We start from the raw sequence: 26065 nt of genomic DNA, 5'->3' as shown, positions 1-26065 counted from the left end.
GCAGGAGATACATATGTTCGCCTGCCTAATCTGGGAGCCTATTTCTAAATAGCTGTGTCATTTCTCAGTAGGTTAAGGAAAAGGTCTACCTCATTTGCAGGCTGTGTTTTTCCATTATGTTGCACTCGTAGATAAACGTCTCTTTCTGATTTGCTACGGTGTTGTGTGTGAAAATTGAACAGCGCTGTCAGCCCGCGGTTGTCAAGGCTGCGGGGTGGGTGGGGAGACCGTGTGGATACAGAAGCATTCTGAGGGGCTCTTAGCAGAACTGTGTGAAGCTAGCAGAGCAGGCGATGGGGGATCTTCACCGCTTTTGTTCATTTGCCGCGTGTGAACGCCAGCTCTTCGTCTCACTTTCAAAAAACAGTAGCACCACCTATCCAATGTCAGGCACTTCACACGATGAGCACTTTTCCAAGTAATACTATTACTAATATTTAAAGACAGTGATAGTACGTATTATAGTACTCTTAATGACTTTAGATTAAACAGAAGTTAGGGTTACGAAAACGAGTCATACCTCGACTCCACCCTTTCTCCTATGACCTTCAGTATACGGTGTGGACCAGGGCTGGAGAAAATATATAGAATTATATTCTATATATTCCTATATATTCCTATAGAATTAGGGCTGGTGCAGTGCAGTGAGAACTGGACATAAATGATACTTTAAAGTCACTCAAACATTGCTATCAGATCATGTATACAAGTGGGCTACCCACAGGACTTTCTTACAAGACTAAAACAAACTGGCAGTGATTTCAGTTTTCGCCAGATGAAACCAGCCACAGAAAGAGAGATTAAATCTCATGTTTTCATGGAGCCCATTCAGTATTTTGACCTCCGCCCAGCTCAAATATTGGTGCCGTGATAATAGCTCGGACCACGGCATGTGAAATAAGCCATGTGTTCGGCATTATAATCGCGGGGAAGATAAAAAAAGGCATTATTTTATCTAGCAATGCTTGTTTGATCTAATTCTGCTCGGTCCATCTGATTGGTGAGCAGGAAGAACTGTTTAATCAATAAAGATCAATAAAGAGGCCATTAAGATTAATAAACCAGACAATTCTGTAAATTGCCCATTGACTGCGCCCATAAATAAGATAAAATCCCAGGAAACTCATGGATTTGAACATCAGCAAAAAAAAGATTCACAGCCTATCTGGTTTCAGTTAGATCTTGATAGCACTCTGATTGGTGCACAGCAACGCAAGCATGTGTAATCGTGTGAATTCAAACACAGGGATTGGATGAATACTAATAAACTATAAATTTCACTAAGTACAAGCTTTCTGAGAAAGATGCATTAATATTAATGTTTGTACCATCTATGATTTACCATATTTTAAACTTGTCTGTTTTTTATTTTTTTTTTATTTTTTTTTTTTCCACAGGCGATTGTACAGACGGGTAAATTGTTTACTCATCAGCATGTGGATTGCATAATATTTAATCAATATCTAATAAGCTTTTTGCCTCCAAAACAAAATAATTATGCTTAGTGCAGTTGATATTAGGTCTGAATAAGCCTCAGAATTAGGTTACCCAAAGTAGCTATTTTGGCAAATTTGACCATTGATTCAGTTGTGGGATTTTGGATGAACAATGTTGTAATTCATGTTGACCCCATAATTGTCCAGTGATATAATTTGAAAGATGGTTAATTAACTAGTTTTATTTCAAGGATTAATTTTACTGCATATTTTTACAGTGAAAAATAAAATTAAATAAAATAAAAAAATCAACTGAGAATACATCACACTCGTTTCACCACTTAATTGCCCGCGTTTGGTTGTCATGACAAACGTTGCATAGCTTGGAAACAGGTGCCAAGGCTACATTGTCACTACAATGAGAATAATGAGGCAAATTCTTATAGACACTGTCTGCGGCATGCCATGCCAGCTCTTCAAAAACAGAAAAATATAGAACCCTTACTGCCGGTATGCCTGTCATCCCAATGAAACCTATCAGTACAAAAAGTAGGATGAAGATAAGCAGTCTTAAAAACCGGCTCTTATAGCAGCAATGAGTATACACAGTTTGTATGCGGCACCATGTTTGGCAGTGGTTCGATTTCGGCCAAATTCTCCTCATCACTTATACTCCCAGCTTGACTGGAGGCAAGACGAGAGAGCAAACTGGATGTGCCAATGGGATGCACACAGTGCATACCCAGTGCTCATGGGAGTTGTATTATCCTGTAGTATCACCCCAAATTGCCTTAATTAGTTCAGATGCCTTTTGTAAACTACAATGATTCTGTCTTAATAGAAAATGCTAGCAGAAGGTCACCCAACAAATTGGCTGGCTAGAGTGACTGAGTTACATGCAACAGCCGAATTTTACCCGCATTTGGTGGTCAGCGGGAGTTGTGTGAATGGAGAGTAGCTATATATCATTTTACAGATTCAGAATTTAACGTAGCTCCAGATAAAAAGACACTAGGTGTCTATGGAGAAATGTTCCATCTGCACAAGGACTATATCCAGTTTTCATAAGGATTATTCATTTCAATGATTCACACTAATCTGGATGAATGGGCACTAGAGTCTGATCAATGGCAGAAAACATTATTATTCTAAATGTGCTTTTATTCCTTCTGGATCCATTTGTTTTTTTATTTTTTATTCCTGGGCAAAACGTAAGCATGCAATTCAGCCCTCAGGAATTCAGTCACTTTTTATGAACCGTAATCATTAGATATGAATGATAAACAGATTTCTGTCCTCATAGCTCCCATTATGCATTTTCAATACCTAATGGTCTTTAATTTAATAGGCTATGCCTATAAAAATAACAATGTAACTCGAATAAAAGAGAACACTGAATGCTTTCAGATCTTTGAAATATTAGACAAAGGGAATCTGAGTAAGCACAACACACACATGTTGCCAGGTGGCAAGTACGTTTCTGGCACAGTTAATTTACCGATAGAAAGCTGAAATAGTTGAAAGTCCAGATGTTAATGGCACAATGCAGCAACAGAACACTGCACGTATCCATTCAGGCCCAAACATGGTTAAACCATTCCACCCAGGATTGCAAAGCACAAGAAGAAAATAAGAATCAGATATTAGTCCATCTCTGATCAAGCCACAGATCAAATTGCATTTTACGGCCTCATATTATAGGGCTCATCTATTTAGTATTTCCGCACAATTGCCAATAACATGGCAAATTAAGTCCATAATTTTGCCCCAAACTTTTCAATGTATAAATGGAGCTCTCTACCATCTGCAATTTGACATATACTATGTATTGGTAGTGCCACATAAAAATGATCAAACTTGAATTACAAGCATTGAAACTAAAAACACTTGCCTCACACAGCTGCCATCTCTGTTTATTCACACATGAAGTCATGGACATACACACACAGAGGGGTGTATACACACAGTAATAGCCTGCACACACACACACACACACATATATATATATACACACACAGTGCAGTTCATACAGGAGAAGGATCCTTTATTTTGCCGTTCTGCAGACACAGTGTGTGTCATCCTTCTCCTCACTGCTTTCTCGCAGAGGTGAGAGTGATCCAGATAAAATAGGGACTCATTCCAGAGTCAGCTGAGGGGCCTGGAGGAGGGCAGTTACTAACCTTGAGCCTTGTGTGAAGACCATCCACTGTGTCAACAGGCTCACGGGGGAGCTGACATCAGCAGTTTTGTGCTGACATACTGCCAGGACATGAAGCCTGAGGGGTGAGCAAAACTTCCACCCCATCTCCCCCTTCTAACACACACACGCTCACACACAGAAGGATACACAACCACACAAACACACACGCACACACACACACACACACACATATACATGCACAAAAGCTTACAGACACATAGTAACACACACCTATACATGCACAAATGCTCACACACACTCACACAGTAACATATACATGGACAAAAGCTTACACACACTCACACACTGACACACACTTATATACAGTACACAAAGAAAAGCTTTTACACACTCACACAATAACACAGGCTTAGGGGCATGCGCCTTTCCCCTAAAACAAAGGAGGAAGGCAAACTGTTTCTCAGATCATGCACAAAAAATACTGAACAAAAAATGCTTAGAAAAAAATGGCATCAACCCTATTATCAAAAACACTGAATGGAATTAAGATGACGCACATTTCATTGCAATGAAAGCAAACCAAACAAATGTATGCACTGCAAATAACACAATATGAAAATCTAGCTGAAACTACTGTAGCTATGTGTGATCTGGTAATTTATTTGAATAAGTACACCCGCTGGCCTTTTTAAATGACACGTGGCACTTGTCGCATTGCAGTTCAAGGAAAAATAATGGGTCCTGAAGTTTACATCAGATAGCTTCAGACAGAATTAATTTTCAGTGCACGAGTTCAAAATTATCATGAACTTCTCCCTGCTGACTTACAACATCCACCGTGAAAATACAAAAATGCTAATTTAACATAGCTGGCTTCCGGAGAAATGTCACATATTATTGCCTTCATGTTGAATACAGAGTGGTGATGTTGAGATAAGACATAAATCCAGTTATGCTGATGTCAGTCATTTTATGTCAAAGTAAGAATTATGTGACTGCACATGTAGAATATAGTACACTGAAGCCTGTATTAAATCAAAATTTGTCCAGCACTTTGTCAGTTAAATTAAAGTCTTAACTTTTTCTTAACAAAAACTGTTTGGTGAATTAATTCTGTGATTAATTAACTTGTCACACCATGCTTGCAAATTCATTAATCACTTGTACGTGATTAAAGTCAACAAAACTACAGTATGATTGAATCCAGCCCATAGGCTAAATTTAGTTTATAAATTGTTTATTACTATCACTACATGCAGACAGGATGTCTGGTTCATTGATCTAAGTCAGATCATTGAGCTACAATTATTCATTCAATCCACTCCATGGCATAACCTCTGTATTTAAAAACATACATAACACCATGGCCAGAAACGCAGAAACACATTTCATCCACAGAGAAGCATGAGATCTTGCCTTTTTACAAATTTTACCTGGTAAGTGACTGTCTTCATAAAGTTAAGACTGACATTATTGGCTCATGCAATCCATTCAGTACCATGCCTGTAACCGAGTCTGATTTTCAGTTGATCATGCCCTGCGTGAATAGGAAAGAGGATGACTTTTCCAGCATAGAGACCGTGTCTCTCATATGCTTTGTCTCATGCCTTGTCTTGCAGATTCCTCCTGTTTGTCGTCGAGACTCTTGGATAGATTCTCTTTTACATATTTCCTTCTAGATATTTATTAATGCTGTGCTAAGCAGACTGCACTGCCTCACCTGTGACTTTTTCGGTAACAACCCATGGCCCATTGCTTCCGCCGCTACATCACGGAGGCTGGTTTGTAAAATGAAAAGACCAAAATATTACAAACGTTAACAAATATTAAATAAGCTATATGGATATGAGACCCACAGTAAAGACACACTGATAACAGATTATATGGTGTGATTTCATAATAAATTTCCATTGGAGTACTTTTATTTATTTGGGATAAATGCCCTGAATGCTTCCCTTTAAATGGTTGGGTTTGTTGCTTGTTCCATGGTTTAGATGTTTTTGAGGTCTTAAAATTTTTTGCTTATCAGCCTACTTTGATAGCTTGTGAACTTACCCTACTATCATGGCTGTGTTGTCAACTAAGTATTCATTCTGTTTTAGACCATGTATGCCCTAGGAGATTATGGTTTTTTAAATAAATAATCTCACACCCACAGCAGTCCTTAAATTAAGTTTTCTTACCTCTGGATAACACTTCATGGCAGCCACCACCAGGGACAATTGGGATAAAGCTAATACCTCCTTTAAATGTCAAAAAACAGACTCAGCAAGCCACAATAATAATATAATCCCTTTAGGGACTATAAAGCATTCAGTTCGCATTTGGATAAAAGTCACATGACTACACTGACAATGATATTCTCTGGCATAAAGAGCCAAGCACTTAGCTGTACTGAAGCCATTTTTCTACTTTTTTGCATTCAACAGACAAAGATAGTTTATTCCTTGTTCAATAAGCTGCAATTGCTCTTTACTTGTAATGGGACACCAATCTGGGGAAGCTGCGTTTTCTCTGGAAAATCAATGAAAGCTTGATTTAGCACCCCGATCTCACAAAAAAACACTTTTCTGGCAGTATTCCTTCATTAGGAGCCAAATCAGTCTTTGTGCCTCACAAATCTCTCGCCCTACAAAGTGCGGGGTTGTGGGGGCACAAAGGTAATGGAGACAGCCCAAGGCAACATACAGTATCTCTGCAACACATTCAGATGGGGGCAAATGTACTTCAAAGCAGAGAAGATATGAAATAGTAGTAGAAATAATGAATCGCAAAACCTGTAGAAAACCTGCATATCTTTTCTTGACAGTTCCTGTTTTTTATTCTAGGGAATAAAAACAGAGAGACTGTGTGTCAGAAATCTTCCTGCTGTCGGAGGATACACAGCGGTATAGTCTTGAGTAAATATCTCTTCCTCCAAGACCAATGCTGGCATGTTTGCCCAGAGGGAGAATGGACAGACAGCAGATGACTGCATTGGCTCCACAGACCTCTGAGATCTGTAAAGTCCAGCATACACAGTCAGTGCTCACACCTGCTACTTTGCTTCTGAAGCAAGGGGGGGGGGGGGGGGGGGGCATTTCAGTCCACATTTAGGGATTAACGTTTTCAGGTTCAGTCATCAGATAGGATTTGGTCTATTCAATTACATTTTTTATTTTTATATCAGTATATGCATGGCGATGTAGTCCACTTTTTTTTTAGATAAAAATGTTATAATGTAACACGTTTACTGTGCCTTGAAATGATGCTCAGATTAATACTGAATAAAATGTATTCTTTACATGTGAAGTCTGCTTAAGTATCTGGTATCTGTGTTAAAATAATATCCCACGTGCTGGTTCATATTCCGATGTGAGACATACAAGTACAGTGCTGCAGATCAGAAAGCGGCCTTCTCATGTGAACCAGACCTTCTTTAAGTACCCAAAATGAAGGGGGTACTGCCTGCCAGCTCCCCACACCTGCAGCCTTCCGTCACACCGTGAGGTCTGCCCGTCACTCTGTCACCGCACCACACACAGCAGCCACGCTGGTTGCCATGGTGATCTCCTCTGTGCTTATGCCACCCAATGGCCCCCTCACTGAGCTTAAGTACAGCTCCCACACACAAACAAGCAGAAATAAACTTCGGTTAGCACATGCACACAAAAACATATACATACACACACATACACAGACACACAAACAGACAGTTTTTACTGCCCTTTACAAATTTAAAAGCCTCAATAAAATCACCCCTGAGTCTCCTTTTACTAAGCTTGAAGAGGTTAAGCATCTTAAGTCTTTCCTCATAGCTTTTATCTTTCATACCAGGAATAAATTTTGTTTCTCTTCTTTGAACTTTTTCCAGAGCCTCTAGGCTATATCTTTCTTGTAGTACGGTCCCCAGAACTGCACACAATACTCCAAGTGTGGTCTAACAAATGTATTGTATAAGATAAGTATAACTTTCTTAGATTTATACTCAATACTTTTGGCTATATATCCCAGCATCCTGTTGGCCTTTTTTGCCTCTAGCCAGGCAGGGGCTTGTGTTATTTTTGCACTGTCTGCAGCAACCTTGGTCACTTCTTCAGCAGTCAGGCCCCGATGGGCACCTGATTGCGGTTTTGTCCAGCCTCTGACCTTCCCTTCCCCTCCATCTCTCCATAATGTGCCTCACAGTTGTTTGCCAGTTATTCCCAAGGCCCAAATTCCACAGACAGATTGATGCTGTTATATTAGTTTTGGACAAACTTGGGCACAGAAGAGAAATCTCTGTAAATAAGGACCTGAACATTATTACTATGGGTTCTAAGGTCCGCACAGAGAGACTGGACAAGTATTCACAAGCAAACAAGTTGCGAAAAAATTCACAACGAGGGGAAATATATCTGTTCTTGTAATAGGTGGATTGATTGAACTGAGATGTAGATACAGACTTGGCCAAATGGGTCTTCGCTGTCGCAGTGTCATGTATAATAGCTGATATTCGAACGAAGACCATAATGAAATTAGAACAAGAAAACAGAGAAGTAATAGGACGAGATGAGATGCCGGTTTTTCTGGTTGCGAGACCTAAATGAAAAAGGGAAATGGCAGACCACGCTTTGGCGAGAGTGGGGAGTAATGTATGCGCCAGCATGAGTTTGTGCAACTTGAGCCGATGAGTCATACAGAGCCGGCACCGCCACTTTTTGCATTAAGATTTTATTACTATCCCAGCATGCATTAGCACGCCCCCACTCTCCCCTGCTACAATATTTGCCTGAATCAAAAGTGGAATTCATTTAAAAAAACGGGTACCGTCATTTACCTCAAGAAAGATCTATGATTTCTTGGCCTCTATTACAGTGTTTTTTTAACCGCGCATTGGTCCAGAAATTCCCAGTGGACTTAAATTATGGAAACTTTGGACTTAGTTTTAATAATTTTTATGCAGCAGACAGTTTTCACAATTACAATTCACCACTAGTGAGTTTCTCTAACAGTGCCTTGGCATACTGTATCTGCCATCTCCTGTGCCCATGTGCGTGAAGGGTGTCACTGCTGAATGAATTCAGCTCCTATTACAAACATCTCATTTCATTTAGTGGGACAAAGATGATGGTGAGACCTTCTATGCTCATATGTTTTATTAACCAGCATTCTGGCACTGCCAAGTATATTTTCATAGTTCACACTAAAGAGCATATCTTTTGCATACAATTCTAGACTGAAATAACTTCAGAACTCAAGACGGTTAAATTATTTCAACTGGCAAATTAATTTCTAGGTGCCATAGTTGGAATAGTTAATGGTACAAGTGTCTTGCTTAATTTTCCAAGTCTTTGTGATGCTCACATCTGCAGTTAACAAGCCTTACATAGAACACCCCCTAAATGTATCAGCCGGATTTAGCATCTGCGCTACGGGGTTAAGATTCTGCCGTCGTCCTTGAGAGCAGATGGACCGTTTACACGGTGCATCTGTTGGCCTGCTTTACCATTCAGCAGGCAGCGTCTTCCTTGGGCGAGCGGGAACTCACTGCCCTTCCCTCCCATGCCCTTTGCCTCATGTTTGTGTTTGAGCCAGGATTCATTATGCAGAAGGAGGGGGGGATCTGTGTATGCATATACAGAGGAAATCATACTCAAAGATCTCATTGTCTGTAAATAGAACTGTAGATTACAGATTAGTTGTGGTAAAGGTTGAATGGTGCGATAAACATTATTAATACAATAATGAAAAAAACAATTATTCATCCAGTATATTATTTCACACTTTCAACAGACGATTTTAGCCAAGTCACAACAGCACAAAATATAACTGAAATTAATCAATAACACAATTAATAGTTAAATTATTTATAAAGGAAAACTAATTATTAGTGAAATCATTAGTAAAATTATGAGAAGACCTTGAAATCTATTCAAATGATTGTTTACGTGGATTTTCATCAAGCAAAAAACATAGGTTAATTTGCCATCCATTTTTATTTATTTATTTATTAATTTTGGATTTATGCTCTTTCAGTGTCCCCTGCTGGCCAAAAACTATTAAAGCATCCGTTCCTTTGGCCGAAAGTATAGTCTGGGTTTTCAGCAGCGGATCCTTGAAGGTCCTAGGGACCCCTGTCCAGACTTGTTATGCAAATACTATACATGGATTTGGAAAAACATTTCAAAATATAAAACCTTTTTTGAAAATAAAGCCTTTTTAATTTATAATGGGGGTGGCCAGATCATAAAATGTTGAAAACTGCTGAAGATGGTGCAACCAGTTTAAGGGAGCAATTCTTTTTTCATATGGGTGATATCGGTGTTAGATAATTTTGATTTTGATTAAATAACTGAAATATACATTTAAAAAATGTGTTTTCTGTTTACTTGGGTTCCTTTTGTCTAATAGTACAATTTGTCTAAAGATCTGAAACAATTTATACTGACAAATATGCAATAATAGAGGAAATCAGGAAGGGGGCAAATACTTTTTTGTATGTAGGTATTGTAAGTAACAGTGAACCTATAAAACTAGCTTGCCGTCTAACCCAGTTGAGAGGGACTAGAAAGTACGTGTTCTTTGCTAAGTGTTACAGGGTTTGGGATATTTACTGAAACTGATATTTACATTGCAGTAGAATAACATAGTTAGAACAAATGTTTTGATTATAATTATGCTTTTTGTTAATAAGTCATTGTATACGCGGTACAATGACCTCTCTGGGATGTGCATTGCTTTGTTTGAATTACTGCAATTCAATGCAGTATTTATACACAGCCCCTCTGATTATTCTTTACGTTTGAAGAAACTTCTTATTTTAAGACAAGGGTGAACATTCTCATGAAACCCGTTTGCCAGGATTGAAACAAAAAAAAGATCATATCTAGTACATTTCCAGACATTAAATTTCCACTGCTCCAGATTATTCTACATGAAAACAGTCTTAAAGCAAAAGCACACTGACGAAATATCACTTCTAAATGCAATAAAACAGGACTTGTGCAATTCTGCCAACTGAACTAAAACTTGATATGAACAAGCCCTCACTCTTCAGTGAAAATAAGACTTCTTCAAACTTTCATTCTAATACATGCTTTATTGGAAAGGTAATGCAGAAGAATGTGTATCATAATTAGGAGAAATAAGTTTCTTACTACAGCAAAAATTAAGAATTTCCCCACTGAAAGGGGCTGAAGTTCATCAACTAATAAGTCCAATGACAAAAAAGTACTGAAGCATTCTTATCTCATTGGTGATGTGTGATATTGTTCATTATCCTCTTCTCAGGCTTAATCACAGTGGAAATCCAAGTTCTGGAAAAAAATAAAAAATAAAATAAATTTAATGGAACTACTACAAACAAAAACATTTTACCCACATATTATGAGGACGCATCCTGGGGCAATTATTCTCAAAAATGGTAGCTAATTAAACAGGATGAGTGTATAAGCTCCCCTTATAAATCAATTCTAATTTTTTTTTGTTCTTAAGCCTTTTCTGTTGGCTGAGATTCAGACTATATACCTTCATTAACTTTTCAGGAATTAATTTTGCATTCACATACAAATGAGCAACATATAACATGTAGCATTTATAATGAGAATTCAGTCCCAATATGCTTCACAGTTTAGCCTGGGCTAAACCCCCATATAGCAAGCCAGAGGTAAGTGACCCGGAAAAACTCATGGGAAGACATGTAGGAAAGTGATTCTAGCCCAACAGACTCCCTCAATGTCTTCCCTGAATTACAATGGTTAAACATTATTAGCATGATATTTAGTGCTGCTAGGCGTTTAAAACTGTGACGCTCATAAATATGGGTGAGACAGCCTTCTGTTCGATTCACCCCTTGGCATCAAGCATCTGTGGCCAGACGGCATCTGAAACTCTGAGGTCAGAACGCAAGTGGGGTCGTCTAATAATCTTTGCGCTAAATTAAGCTGGAGGTGACAGCCATCTGTGTTTCCACTCACGGTGGTGGGCATCTTCTCAGTGCTCTCCTGGTACACTTGCATCTCGGTCACCAGGTTGCTGGGGAAGTAGCCGATGAGTCCCATCTGGTCCACGTACCGGTCACTGTACACCTGCCACAGAGGGGACACAGCCTCAGGGAAACAGAGAGAAAACAGAACCTGTGTGTCCAGGGATGTGTGTCCTCAGATGAGGGAAACCTGTCATATCCATTCTGTCAGACCCCAGAAACTGCCAAAAATACAAAAATAAAATAAATGAGGGCCTTGCGCCATACATACCAGCTTGAAATAGCAGAAATGTTTTGAGGTTAGTGGAGGACAACTGGTTAGATGGTTGTCTTTCTGGTTGCAAAATAAAGAGCAAATAAGTGAGAATCTAATAATTGAGAGAGAGCATTGATCATGCAGTTGACATACACTTCCAGACCAGAAGACTCCACCGCCCTCCTCAGGAACCAGTTTGGAATAGACGTAGATCATCTGACCGCTCTTGATGTTGATAAACCTGCAGTCTGGAGCAGTGAAGTCACTGATCGCTCTAGCCACCGATATGGTATCTGTGAGAAGAAATTTGTTTACCAACAACACAGTAAAACAGGGCTGTCCAATCTTATCTGAAAAGGGCTGGTGTGGGCGCAGTTTTTTGTCTTAACCCGGCACTACGACGCCTGATTCTACTAATTAACTAATCATGGAGTTCTATGAAGACCTTGATAAGATAATCAGGTGTCATAGTGCTGGGATAAAATAAAAACCTGCACCCAACCAGCTCTTTTTGGATATGACTGGACACCCCAGCCCCAGCTAGATCTAAAAACAGCCCTCAGAAATCCGCATGAAGCACAAGCAGCAGCAAAACAGAGCTAGAAGAACAAAGTTGTTGATGACAAAGTTCATGGCCAATCATTTCCCTTCTTGTCTAGTGCTAACTTAGCACAATCTGAAACCTGGTCTTGAACACTCCAAAGAGCTCTGCTCTTAATGATAAATAAGTCACAAAGATATAATGAAGCCCACTGATCTCCTTATGGTAATAATAATCATAAAATCTGAACACTTCCTCAGTTCAGAGGAGCGATGCACTCACAAGAGCAGTCCTTGTCTGCACACAGCTTGCTGCTGGCCAGTTTCTCCATGGGGACGGAGCTGGTACGTCTGCACACAGAGCTCAGAGTGAGGAGCAGGAGTCCGTGGTGGAGCAGAGGAACCATGTTGGCAATGTGGAGCACCAAGAAAATTACTCAAAGCTGCGGAATTCCGCTACATGCTCCCTCTCAGGTTCTCAAACAACCTCCTCCAATCAGAAGGGGCCTGCTCTGAATTCCAGAGCCATACCCCCAACATGTGGCAGATAAATTTCCTAAAACTCTTTCCAACTTTCCTTAAAAACATCTGAGTTCATGTGATCTTGTAACTTGGACATGAGGTTGCATAGCCGATTCAGACTTTGTCTCTGTTGCTGTAATCACATTGTGAAAATGGACACGTCACCGTGACTTCCAGCAATATGAGTTAAGTCCTAAGACCGCTTTGCATATTACCCATATGATGCATTTAATTGTTGGGAATCATTGAACTTGCACACTCATCTCAAAGAAATTAATTGGAATTTTCCTGACCATACACATAATACATACACTTCTGCATGTGAATAAATATACAGGTATACATACATTTAAAAAGCTTAACCAGCAAGAGTCCTGAAAAACTAAAGAATTCTGCACCTGTAACAATCAAACACACACACCTCTTGTCTATCTGGCAAATACCTCAGGCATTCAATAAATTGCTAATGGGATTATAAATGTAAATATTTCCATTTTTATTTGTTCTACAGCCAAAGCCAAATAAACATACCAATTCCTGTAGGGTTGGAACAGAAATTAAATTAAATGTAAATTATGTCCATATCCAATTCATGAATTAAATTTTCAAGTGAGAATTACTTTACCTATAGCATAGGTTCAAATTGTATGTTGACTTAGTACATATCAGCACAAAGTAAATTATAAAGGAATATTTTCCATGGCCCATGGTGATACGAATACCTGTACAATGACATCAAAAATAATTACATCAGGCTATAGACGGCTTTACCTTGTGCTAAATATTTTATTAACTCACAGATAAATGCTGTTGTTGACTGTCACGCTAGTTGCAGATATGACTGGGTGGGGGGTGCTTGTTAAATGAATGAACTATGCGACAATGGTGGCAAAAGTTGTTGAGTATCATCTACTAATAAAGCCAGGACAGTTGGTTGTTTCCACTCATAGTATGGTTGGAGTAGTACTGAATGTCTAGTTGAGCCCAGAGGGGCATGTGCAAAGGGATTAAATGAGAATGAACTTGTAAAAAACTGCGGAAGCTTTTTAAAAAAAAAACTTCCTTGTGATACTTTTATTACTCTAATCACAGGAGACAGCCACTTTTGTTTTCAAAAAAATGAAACAAGATAAATTTCCCGCAGTCCATCTCGTTTCCAAAGGATTTCCCACATTCAGAACCAAAGCACAGATGATCCTCAACTGCCTAAAAAAGCATTTATTACAAAAAATAAAAATAAAACAACACAAAATCATCATGAGGAGCAGCTAAAATGCTGCCACAGTCCACAATAGCCTCCCGCCCGTCTGTCGGGGCTACTTCTTGGCGTAGGTGATCTTCATGGCGCAGGTGGAGGTGATGCGGAAGCCCTGCAGCGCGTCCCTGGCCACGCCCGCCTGGCCCTCTGTCTCAAACTCCACGAAGGCGATGTCGTGTCTGCCCGGGACCAGCCGCACCTCTTTAAAACCAGGGAACCTGGCAGCAGAACCGGACCGAGCAAGACCAATCAGCAAGCGCCATGTCACAATATATGCACTCAGAGGAAAGAGCACTACTGCTTTTAGAACCGACAAAAACAATTACAACAGTAACAGAACAATGCCTCAGTAAAGTAATACTAATACCAAAACTAATCCTACTAATACCATTCATTATTACTGTTATTATTATTTATTATTAACAATAATAATATGAATAACAACAACAATAATAATCATCTTCATCATTCATACAATAAGTAATATAAACGGAATACTATGACTTCAGTATAATTACCATTAATCGCAACAGTGTGACTGTTACGTGGATTGCAGATACAAACTATAGCCTGATATGCAGGCTTATTTCAGCGTGCGGTCATAAATCTTGATCATGGTTAAAACTCTCCTTCCACTTACTGATTGAACAACATAGACAGCATCATCTCATTGGTTTCCTCTGGAAGATTGTTGAGGAACAGGATGTAGTTTGGCGGATTGTCAGGAGTCTAGAAGGAAAGGGCAATGAAATGAAACATCATTTAACACATGGATGGAGAAAGGAAAGAAAAAAAAAAACCAGCCACAGAAAATGCATATAATTCATATCCACGGTCGTGTCAACACAATTGCATGGAATTTAGGCTTAGGCTTTTAGAATTAAAGGTAGCTGCCCACAAATATTCCTCATTCATCATTCACAACAATGAAAATTAAGACAATTTCAGTGACAAACATCAGGTAACACATATGGCAAAGTGGCAGAATTTTTTTGTGGACTATTTCCCCAAAAGTCAACAGAACATATTCCCAATGTGCTTAGAATACATACCTGTTGAGCTGGAGCAGCATTTGGCAGTGCATTTGTACCCTGTAAAGTATGAAAAATTATTAAAAAAAAAAAATTATATTCAGCATTTCTATTCTCCTGTAGCACATGCCTGTAATACACAACTTTCCATGAGGGGTGTGTTATAAGGTTTTTGTAAATCACTGACAGTTTTATCCAAAATTAAACAGCAGTACTACTGGAACAATTTTTGACCAGCTTTGAAACCCAAGCCACAGTTTCCAGAAAAGGTAGAGATTGTGGTCAGAGCCTTAACCACAACCCAGCACGGGTTCCTGTGGTGACACACAGAGCCATGAGAGAAACGACCGCAGGAATGCCATGGTTACCGGAGCTGCTTTCTTAGCTGGGTTCGCCGCTAACTCCAGAGCCTTCTTCTTCTTGTCTTTCTTCTTTTCCTTGTCGCCGAACGTGCCGCGCATTTTAGAGATGACCTCAGAGTCCGTTTTGGCATACTGTATGCGCTGAGGACAAATGGAATAAGAACCATTTAAAGGATAGGTCTGGTGTTTTTGAACCAAGGCCCTATTTTAGGGTAATCTTGGACAATCGTGAGTAGTGCAGATCAAAATTTCGCTAATCGCTTAAAAAGTGGGTTTCATACTTTTTGTTGCATCCTCAGACATGGCTTCCATAGGAATACAAATTTTGCAACCTTAAAAAACCATGATAAAATGCACCTTCTATAAGCAGAAAACTTTTTTTCCCCCAATGTATTCCTATGGGAGCTGGGTCTGAGAAAAAGGTATACAACTCAGTTTTTCACCAACCAGTTAAAATTTGGTCTGCACACCTCACCTGATCTAAAATTATCCAAAAATAAGGCCTGAAATGAAACAAAAATTCCTGAACAGATCCCCGCTCCACTCCCCTTAGCAGACACTGTTCATGCAATATGATTTTAAGTTATACTTGCAAACTGTTAAATTATTAAACAAATTCTAAAATATAAGAAACACAATTTGAACACAGCTTACCATAGGTTTATTATAGAAAGGAAATCCCTGCAGTTGGCGAAGAGCATTTGTAGAAGAGCCCAGTTCTCTGAAGACAACAAACGCCTGTCCTCTCATCTTCATCGTCTTCAAGGCTACAATGTCAATGATCTGCCCGAACTGAGAGAACAGCGCATACAGCGATCGCTTCAGCTCTGCGGAAAAGTGGGGACAAAATGATTATCCATGAGTTGGCCTGTTCAGAAGAATTATAATTTACAAATAATAACAAATAATGTGCGTATATTTAGGCGACGGCATAACCAAGGCATAATTCGCATACCATTGATCACAATATACCGGAATGTTTGCTATCAGTGTCCTTGTTGGTAAAGAGTCATCTTGTGGACCATGAGTTTGGTAATACACCTTGGCAAAGCACATGGCTAGCTACAGTAACGTAAACTTACCTTCTTTTTTAACTTTGTCATTTACATTGTTGATGTAAATGGTGTGGTTGGGTCGTATGTCCATGGCTTGTGTCTAAACGTTCACCTGCAATAAAAGACAAAGAATAATCATTACATATAAGCTGTATTTTTCAACTGGTAATTTCGTATTTAGACAACTAAAGTTAGTTAAGTTCAAGTAAGTTACTCAACAATGATTGTCCCTCGCGTTCGTTCGCTTGCTTGCTAGCTAGCTATAATTTAACTCGCAAATGTTGGGTGTACATTCCCATAAAATCACACCAAAAAGAAGCTGAACACTTCAGCTGTTATAAGCGATTAACTCAATTAACCAAGTTTGCCATTTTAAAATAAAGACCATTAAATTTATAAATATCCAGCAAGGAAACAAATGAAAGAAACTCACACCATCCGCCGTTTTCGAAATACCGCCGGAAGTGATGAGAGGTGTTCACTTCCCTTGTCTCGTGACAATATATCCGGGTAACACAATGCACAAATGGTATTGAGTTCCTAGCTGATGTCCAAGTTTCAAACGAGTAGTTTACAGTAGTTACACGATGGGAAAATTTTACATGCAGTGGATTTGGTAAACGCCATGATGAATTTTCAGAGAAGGAAATATGAGACTCAGTTGTTGGTGGGAGGTTTAAAAATGAGATATGGGAGCATACGTTATGCATTTGTATGAGGTTTTTAAATATATAAATTATAATTAATAAAACTTGATGTAGTTTAGTACCAAAACATAGGCCAACTGATAATGTCATTTGGTTAAGGTGTATACATAACACATAATGTAAATATTCTGCCATTAAGATATTTTCAGAATGTTCATATTTTTATTTTCACAGCATTATTAACTTATTAGGATTTGTATCTTTTTGCAAAAACCCAGAGAAATTGAATAGTCGCCAGGTTTATAGCTGCTGTCATGAGAATATTCAGGAGGCCATTCTGATAAATTAAACCTCGTGGCTGGTTTTACACTCTCTGTGTGTGGGTGTAACATTACATGAATTACCTGTGCTTTTGTTTGCAGACCTATAGCATGAGCCAAGGAAGTAATCTGCTTTTCTTTTTTGTTTGGAATGAAGTAACATATGGTAAATACTTTAGTTTTCAAAATAAATAAACAAAACAAAAATGTTTACTGTTTGTACAGAATATTTAATATGTACTTATATGTAGTTACTTAACCATTTAATATTGATGTATTTTTGCTTTTCTTATTAATATGTAATTATAATTTTGTAATACATAATTTATGTTCATTATAAATTATATACTATATTAAACAGACTGTATATTTATAATAAGTATGCATTTATTTCAAGTGATCTAGCTGTCTTAAAATCCAAAAAATTCTCTGTATATTCAGCCGATATAATGTGCCATTTGAATTTAGCATGAGCCTAATCTAATTTCAGCACTTTTTGAAATGGTTTGTGAGGAAGAGAACTGTACATTGATGTCAAGCCAGTGTTTTTTTTACTGGTATTAGTGTGCCACCTACTGGGCCGTTATGCAGTTGGAAAGTTTTTTTTTGTTTTTTTACCCATTGGTTTGGCCTTTTCTGCTGTCTGTCTCCTACTGTGACAACCAGTGTGCTTTTGGTTGGTAAGTTTTTGTGTCTAAATAAATGGTTCTGGTTGGATAGGCAATGACAGTACATTTGACTCAACCAGACAGAGGGTAGGATTAAAGATTTTACAATAACGATGCCTCGTGAACTGAAACTAATGAACTGGATAATTACGTCAGGCTGTAATTCTGTTTTCCAGTGTAGAAAACAAAATTTGCTTCTACAGGATGCACAAATGGGAGCTTAAACCACTCTCACTTCACATTCTAGAGCTTTCTAGTAGGGATACACAATGATATCAGTGTTGTACTGGAATTGGCTAAAAGTAGCTTAAAATGAACTAAACGGTATTGGCCCGCTGCTTAGATTATGACCAATATGATGGGCCTATATGTTGATGTAATATGCATGTGCAAGAGAGTTGATTGAAGTGAAAATATCATGCTCAAAAATGACCTCCGGTTTATTATTCATTTCTAATGTATCATTTTAACCAGCCAAACTCACAAACGAAGCCAGGAAGAGACTCTGTTGCTCTTCAGATTTGTGCCCTCTGCTTCATAATAAAATAAGCACGTTGAAATATTTTGTTATCCCAATAAGAATAGTTAACATTCCCCCTTCATAAGTGGTTTTGCATCTGCACTCATCTAATTCTGCCACAAATGTGGAAACTTGGTTACAACTTGCATTTGAGCTGTAGTATTAAAAAGTGATTTTTTTGGTCCAGAATTTATATATTGTGCACCCCTATCTTTTATTATAAATACCCCCCTTAATAAAAAAAGATTCAGCCAAGACAACTCAACTTGGTTAGTAAATAGCTGATAGCATTTTTTAAATCTGTTTGAATGTGTGCATTTTCTTAGTTCAATCAAGGTTAGCAACCATTTGTCAAGTAGTGAACGTTAGGGTCCCAAGTCTACATTTCTGTTAACAATTATTGCTCTCTCTTTTCTACTGTTTACTCAAGTCAAACTGAATATCATTTGTATATGTTGGTCCTGAGTTCAACTTTAAACACCGTTTAAATGCTCATCTGTGCACATTTCTTAGACAGATGCCTTTAATTAGAACCGGCATTTTGCTCAATGAATAGAAAATTATGAAATGCTTTCATCAGCAACTGCTGACTATTGCAGAAATAATTAAGTTATCCGTGATCTCTGCTGCCTAACACTGAGCTTGGAGTATTTAGGAGACAGAGACAGAGCTGTGAACAGGACTGAGTGTAAATCAAGTGTTGAGATATATGCTAGACAGCAACGTAGATTGAATCTCCCACTGAACTGACACTGAGAGCTCTTTGAGGGGAATTCATGTTGTCAGCATCGTGAGAAGATGTAAAAAGCAAATAATTAAAAAATCAAACTCCATGAAGGCCCGGTGAAATAGACGCTTATTAAAACCTGCTTTGCCCCCCCCCCCCCCCAATTAGAATTACTTATTAAAATTATATTCCACCTTAAACAACTGGGACATGGCAAGGCCCTTCCATATTTAATTTATTTTTATATGGGAATGTATTTTGGAAAACCACTGTCCTTATAAGAATAAATAAAAGAATAGTTTATTTGGAAAAAATATGAAGGACTGGATCTACTGTGCCTGGATGAACAGCTGTCCTTTCTTTTAACACATCCCCCAGGAGATTATCCCGTCCTTGTGGTCTGTCCCCACTTCCATCTCCAGACTCAATTTACAGGTGTGAAGAAATGGCCGCTGAAGCATTCGTGAAGCCGGAGAGATCAGGCCGCTGTCAGAGCCATCCTCAGCGGCGGCGGACATGTGCTGTCAGGTGTGACAATCTCATCACACTCCGGCAGAAGTGTGCGTGTGTGCGGAGGACCGAGGCGACTGCCATCTACACTGATGTTGATTCCCAGGGCTGATAACTGAAGTGGCACTTCTCGTGGATTGGCCTTATATTTACCATTACTGACATTGCTTTTTCTGAGAATGCTGCTAAAAGGGCAGCTAGGTATACAGTATGTATTTTTTTGAAACGTAGTTGCATTTGGCTTGCTGTTGACATTACAGGCAGCTCGCCGCAGCTGTGCTACTCTGGCTCAAGCTACAGTCAAAGGGGCTGGGCTTTCGATAGTGCTGGGATGGGAGGCTTGCCAGGTGATAGCTTTGTACCAGGTGAATAATCCTGCAACTGTTATGGGGATGCTATTCTGTATGAGAGCACCTACAATATTTAAGTTATGATGACTGAGATTGTCACATTGTGTGCATTGTTTTGATATTGGAAATGAAGGTGAATGAACTGCATAAAGGGTTTTTAAATGAAAACTGCATTTTAAGTCAATTACAGTCAGGTTTTAGACTAGGCCAAGTAACTATAGTTCTGCAGTTGTGTTAGTGGTAAATTACAGCAGGTTTTTAATTCTGTACAAGTTGTATTTAACAACTGAAACTGGTTTTAAATGTAGATAGAAACCAAACTACAAACTGTCATTGGTGCTTCTTCACTTACAAGGCTATCTTAGGCAAATGTATGCTTTATTTCTTTGCTAATTTGACAGAGAATATTAGCACTTATCTGCATATTATGCTTTTTAAAAGTACCTTTTCTTTTTTTGAATTTGGAAAAATGGCTTTTAATGAAAATGCAACCTGATCTGGGACCATGCTGAAAAACAACTGGGATAGGACTGATGGTCCTATTACTTCGGCGGAATACCATGATCTTGAATCTATGGTGTCTTTTTTAATCTGTTGTCTTGTGTGATTATATGTTGTATCTTGCCTTTTGGCCAGGACTGCATTGCCAAAGACATATTAATCTTAATGGGACTGTCCTGGGAAAAAATATTTTTAAAAAATTCCTTTCAACTAGGGTGGACAATATTAGTCATCCTAGTACAGATTTATCCCTTTGCAGAGAACAATGATTAGTTGAGGAGACGCTTTACAGTTGGTGACCGATATTGCTGACTCCTGTCATTATAACCTAATAGTGATCAAAGTTCTCTACCTTTTCACCTCTTTGCACTCCTGTGTGAGAGTATCAGGATTCTACTGTTGCCAAATATGTCCATTACCGCATGTGGATAGGTGTGTCTCCATCATATCACCTGTCTCTCAACAGTCAGACCTGTGTAGTACAGACACAACCTGTGTACTTCGGTTTGGCAACAGCCTCTGACAGCAGCAGTGCAGTGGCAGGAGAGAGCTCGTTTTGAAAAGGGTTTCCAACAGAGACACACAGAGAGCTGTTAGGCAACAGACATTTTAGCCTGACATAATAAATGGGTCAATCTATTTCAGAAAGGGTGCGTATTATTTTATGATTTACATTCCCTGAGGTAAGCAAACCCTGAGGCCCTGACTATGTTTGATTCATAATAAACCAGAACGCAGCAGAGAAGCTGGGTACTTCAGATTCTGTGGCTCCATTGCACCCGCTGGCTGCTGACTGAGCCGATCTCTGATGCTTATTTATGTCTGACTGTAATTATACGCCATCAGGCTGGATATGAACAGCTATTTGTCTGTCTGTCCAGATTTTAATTACGATGTATGCTTACAGGTGAGAAGATTGAATTTTAATGAGCCCTGTAGTTCCCGGTGTAGCTTTGTGCAGCTTAGCCAGTTCAGATAAGTGGAGTATGCTGCCACTTCAGCTGACCTCCCCAGATAGAGGCAGGATTGGTTGATACACACCTGTCCTCAGCTCCACTGCTGTTGCAAGCTAAGGTCAGTGGATTTCATCATGAATCCCCTGAGGGCCAGGAAATACCAGAGAGAGAGAGATAACAGACCTCCTGAGAGCCAGGCCTCAGTCTCGGACAACTCGTCCCTGTGTGGCCTATCACTGCGCGGCTGCCACTCACAGCACTCCCACGGTTTCCCCCATCGCAGTCTTGTCCTCACTCTTTGGGAAATCAGAGAATCTCTCCTCCCACCTTCTAACCTCCAGACGACTGGGTACTATGTGCCACCGTATGCCAGCTCCTTTATCGCGCTCCACTGAAGTGAATGTAATGTAAAACACAGCTCTGTCAACAACTGAATTTTACAGCATCACTTTGGTAAGAGTACCCTCCTCTCCCCAATGTCTTTTTGCATTGATACAGGGGAATTATTTACATAGAATACATCTGGCCGTAAATCCTTCCATGCCCTTAAAAAAGATTAACTCTTGATCTAAACGGAAGGGAGGAGCATATTCTCCTGTTCCTGACCTGTCAGCTGCAGATAATCCTGAGTGATGGCTGTTTGCCGACTGCCACAGTCCAGTTGCTCCTGCCTATTCCCCACGGCCCGGTCCTCTTTGTATTTAATTGCTTTTTTTTTGGCCACCGCAGGTGTTTGAAGGTCTGGTGTGCTGAAAGCTGCTTTCAAAAGTTATAATGGCTGCATCTTTGCCTATGGCCCGGTGGGGTCTGGAAAATCCTACACAATGAGGGGAAACCCAGTTAGCTTTGTGCATATCTAGGGGGGATGTGGAAACCACTGAAATGTTGCCTGCGTGAATTTCGGGTGGGGTTCTGGTGCTACACTCGCGAGCAGGTTGATAACGCAACTACTGTCAGATAATGTAATGTAATGTAATGTAATGTAATGTAATGTAATAATATACAAATATACGAATTATTAAATCACTCAGCATTAATTCCATGGCAGATACCATCAGTTTAGTCTAATAACACAGAGATGGGTGGGGGAAATGGTAGGCAATATGGTGGGAGCAGTAGAATTGTCACTTGGGTATAAATCTGGATTAATCTTCAAGGCTATGAGTCACACAAAACTTTCAATCTGTGGACATGAAATGACTATTTTGTAAAGGTCTCTGTGATGGGGGTGGGGGGTGTGCGTTAGTGAAGGTACATGGGTCAGGCCTCTTGTTAAGTCATGGGAGTATACTGATACATCAAGGAAAAAGGGATCATTTGGAAATTCATGTTGGAGGTTTGAAAGGTCTTTTCTGTATTGGTAAGAAAGGTTGGAGGGGGACCATTTGCACTAGTCAGAAACGGAGATGATGGACTCCACCCCTCCTCGCTGCAGTGTTCACAGGATGCTCCTGCTGATCTTAATTAAATTTCCCCTGTTTCCCTGGCGACTGGCTCAAGCAAGGTCATCTGAAATCACCTTGTCAGTGTGAGAGATAATCATATCGGCCTCTTAATTATTCATGCACCGCTGTCACAAATCCTAACTCACTGTGTACTAGTAGGCCTAACTTTTTTCTCCTTTTGTGAGCAATTTATGTTAATACGACTAGGACGAAAAGAACTGAATGTTTGATGTCTGTTCACAGTGCGGTTTTGTGTTATGGATTTATCTGTCAGACATGAAACTACTCTATAATAATGTCTGACAGCCATTATGCAAAGGCTGGTACAAAAACATGTGGGGTATCTTCATTGTGACAGAAAAACCATGTGTTCAGTCAAGTGACTGAAATGAGAAGTTCTGGACTTTTTTTTGGTGCATTCTAGCCACGAACTAGCTTGTGAACATGCTCAAGACAAATTAATGCCACCTTTCCTCACTGTTATTTTGAAGCTAAGAGGTAAATGATTTTGAAAAAGTTACATATTTGTCCTTTTGGTTGTAAAGACCTTTGTTTTTGATTGTGAAGCCTACAAAGAAAGCCAATGAGGGAAGACTGTTTTTGTTTTGTCTATCTCAGGAGAAAGTGGGACCAGGATCTGTGAGGGGCTGTTTGACAAAATTGCGAAGATGATACATCAAGACAGGCTGTCCTTCTGCACCAAAGTCTAGTGAGTGGACGAAGGTACCTGAGGGGGAGGGGGGGCTGGTATTTGTGTGTACTGGGTAGGAAAATGGTGGCTGCATATGTGCCGAGACAAATGTTTCTGTATTTTTACCTAATTATTTCCGATACGGTGTTTTCGGGTGGCTTCAAGGGATATGAAAAGCAGAGTGGGGAGCATCAGAGATTCAAATGACTGGTTTTATGTAGCGCTGTATTAACTGTAATCGGTAGGTTTTCCCTGTCAATCACTCTTCTCTTCTGGCAGAAGAACCTCACAGCCCAGCCTCTCTGGAGGTCGTGCTCATTTTGCAGGTTTCCGATGGGCTGATGAAGAAGCACACGCTGCCATGACAGACAGCAGGGAAGCATGGTAGGATAACACAGCAAAGTGTGAAGCCCCTTAATGGCGGAGGATCTCCAACAAAACACAGACCTTTGCAGAGTCTCTCTGGGTAATTTCTGTGTCCTATGGCAGACGATACAAACTGGACTCTTAATAGACTGAATGAGACATACAGTACCTTTATATTCAGAGCATGGAAGGCAAGAAGAAGCATTAATGTTGCTATTTACAGGTGAGTCAGACCATGCTTAAAAATGCTAAGAGAACTGATGTCCTCTGTAAATGCACTTATCTGCACAGGAGCTGAGAGCTGGTCGGGGGATGAATTTGCTTTAATTTCCAGTTCATCTACAGTAGGTGTACACATGGGCCAGCCTCTCACCAGTCTCCAAACTGTAGGATACATATGGAAAAACCAGTACACATATTACACACGTTGCATTAAAGTGAACACAAATCACACAGCACACTGCTCTAGTTACATGTAGCAGGTTTGACATTTGTCAAAAAACTCCGTACCTGAGCATTTGTTAATCTACATCGAGTTAGTGGCGGGTCACAGGAAATGTGTTTGCTCATGAAGTGTGCCCTGGGTCGGTGAAGCCTCCAAGTTATTACCAGTTAAGCACAGTGTGGACAAACTGACATTCACTTCAATAGAGGAAAGACATCTAACATCATTTTGCTGTCTAAGATATGGGCAATTTAACTAACAGGTTAAAATAAAAAAACCTGTTCCATATAATGATATGTACGTGCACGTCGCAGTGAATTTCAGTGATGAGAAATGCTTATGAGCATTAAACTATGCAGGCCCTTGTCTTGGTATTTCCAAACAATTGAGCATTCTTGTACACTGTCACACTCGTTCTAATGTCTGACTGCTCTCTGTGCGCTACCATACGGTTGAACTGGAATGGACATATTTGTTTTTTCATTGATATGCAAATATAATTATGAAAGCGTGCCATACAGATCTTGTTCAGTCGTCTCATGCAGTCAGGACGTCTGATAGGTTGACTATAATTCCACAGTTTAGTGTATTATTTTAATGCAGCATGAAGCCTAGAAACATTTTCATTTGTTTTAATCGACAGAGCTCAGTAGAGCAAGCTTTTTTTTCGTGATAAAATTTAGCAGAGCAACTATTTTGACTCATTGTTCCGAGTTATGCTGCCACTTCCAGTTAAGGCTCAAATGAACACATCACTCCACACAGAATGAAATTGAGAAAAAATGTAAAGGATGGCTCGAAAGACATTATTCAAAGCCTGGTACAAAAATATGTGGGCTATTTTTTATTGTGACAGAAAAATCTGTGTTCACTTGAGTGAGTGAATTGAAAACTTCTAGACATTTCTGTGTACACTCTAGCCATGAACTAGCTCCTGAACATGCTCAAAACTAATTATGCCACCCTTCCTCACTGCTATTTTGAAGATATGATTTTGAAAAAGTAAAATATTTGTTCTTTTGGCAGTAGAAACCTTAATTGTGAAGTAGGCTGCATACTTCACTTGATTGTGAAGTATGCAGTCTACAAAGAGAGCGAATGAGGCAAGACTGATTTTGTTTTGTCTATCTCAGTGGAAAGTGGGACATTCCCAGTATCTCCGAGAGGCTGTTTGGCAAAATTACTAAGATGATTTTTTATTCATTGCTGGTGCTTGACAGAATTTTTATTATTCCTGGTGCTTGACAGATTTTATTGAACACACTATTGTGTGATTTTTAATGGTTACATTTATCATTAATTCATTGATTTGTCATGCTGGAACCAATGGGAAAATCTACATACGTAATGCTC

General features: G+C 39.4%; 2 protein-coding genes and 1 long non-coding RNA gene across 3 annotated transcripts in view; 1 reads left to right on the top strand and 2 right to left on the bottom strand.

The window, feature by feature from the left end:
* The window catches only part of LOC118217943, a 29107-nt gene extending 5186 nt beyond the window's left edge, over positions 1 to 23921 (top strand). The window contains exon 3 of the long non-coding RNA XR_004763334.1: positions 23829 to 23921. This is a non-coding gene — a long non-coding RNA (uncharacterized LOC118217943). The remainder of the gene's footprint in view (positions 1 to 23828) is intronic.
* Positions 10687 to 13159, bottom strand: LOC118217942 (otoraplin-like). The gene is made up of 4 exons (XM_035400194.1): positions 12622 to 13159; positions 11952 to 12091; positions 11535 to 11645; positions 10687 to 10874 (listed from the first exon to the last, which is right to left on the bottom strand). Exons 1-4 carry the CDS (start codon positions 12743 to 12745, stop codon positions 10851 to 10853), a joined length of 399 nt encoding a protein of 132 aa, XP_035256085.1. The 5' UTR covers positions 12746 to 13159; the 3' UTR covers positions 10687 to 10850.
* On the bottom strand, positions 13621 to 17068 carry snrpb2 (small nuclear ribonucleoprotein polypeptide B2). Its single transcript, XM_035400193.1, has 7 exons — positions 17000 to 17068; positions 16594 to 16678; positions 16166 to 16338; positions 15518 to 15652; positions 15171 to 15209; positions 14759 to 14847; positions 13621 to 14336 (listed from the first exon to the last, which is right to left on the bottom strand). The coding sequence occupies exons 2-7, from the start codon at positions 16655 to 16657 to the stop codon at positions 14177 to 14179; spliced, it is 660 nt and encodes a 219-aa protein (XP_035256084.1). The 5' UTR covers positions 16658 to 16678; positions 17000 to 17068; the 3' UTR covers positions 13621 to 14176.
* Positions 23922 to 26065: the final 2144 nt, after the last annotated feature.

This window comes from Anguilla anguilla, chromosome 18 (assembly GCF_013347855.1).
Source record: "Anguilla anguilla isolate fAngAng1 chromosome 18, fAngAng1.pri, whole genome shotgun sequence".
NCBI classification, from domain to species: Eukaryota; Metazoa; Chordata; class Actinopteri; order Anguilliformes; family Anguillidae; genus Anguilla; species Anguilla anguilla.
Note: the sequence above shows the minus strand (reverse complement) of the source record. Positions and strands in the feature narration are given on the sequence as shown.

Bases quoted from the DNA above. Each gene is read 5' to 3' on its own strand.
- LOC118217942 (XM_035400194.1), bottom strand. From the start codon at position 12,745: ATGGTTCCTCTGCTCCACCACGGACTCCTGCTCCTCACTCTGAGCTCT. The intron at 12,092-12,621 runs GTGAGTGCATCG...TTCTTCTCACAG, and splicing joins TGCAGACAAGGACTGCTCTT to ATACCATATCGGTGGCTAGA. The intron at 11,646-11,951 runs GTATGTCAACTG...CCTCTGTGGCAG, and splicing joins GAGTCTTCTGGTCTGGAAGT to GTGTACAGTGACCGGTACGT.
- snrpb2 (XM_035400193.1), bottom strand. From the start codon at position 16,657: ATGGACATACGACCCAACCACACCATTTACATCAACAATGTAAATGAC. The intron at 15,653-16,165 runs GTAAGCTGTGTT...ATTTGTCCTCAG, and splicing joins CTTTCTATAATAAACCTATG to CGCATACAGTATGCCAAAAC. The intron at 15,210-15,517 runs GTAACCATGGCA...CATACTTTACAG, and splicing joins CAGCTAAGAAAGCAGCTCCG to GGTACAAATGCACTGCCAAA.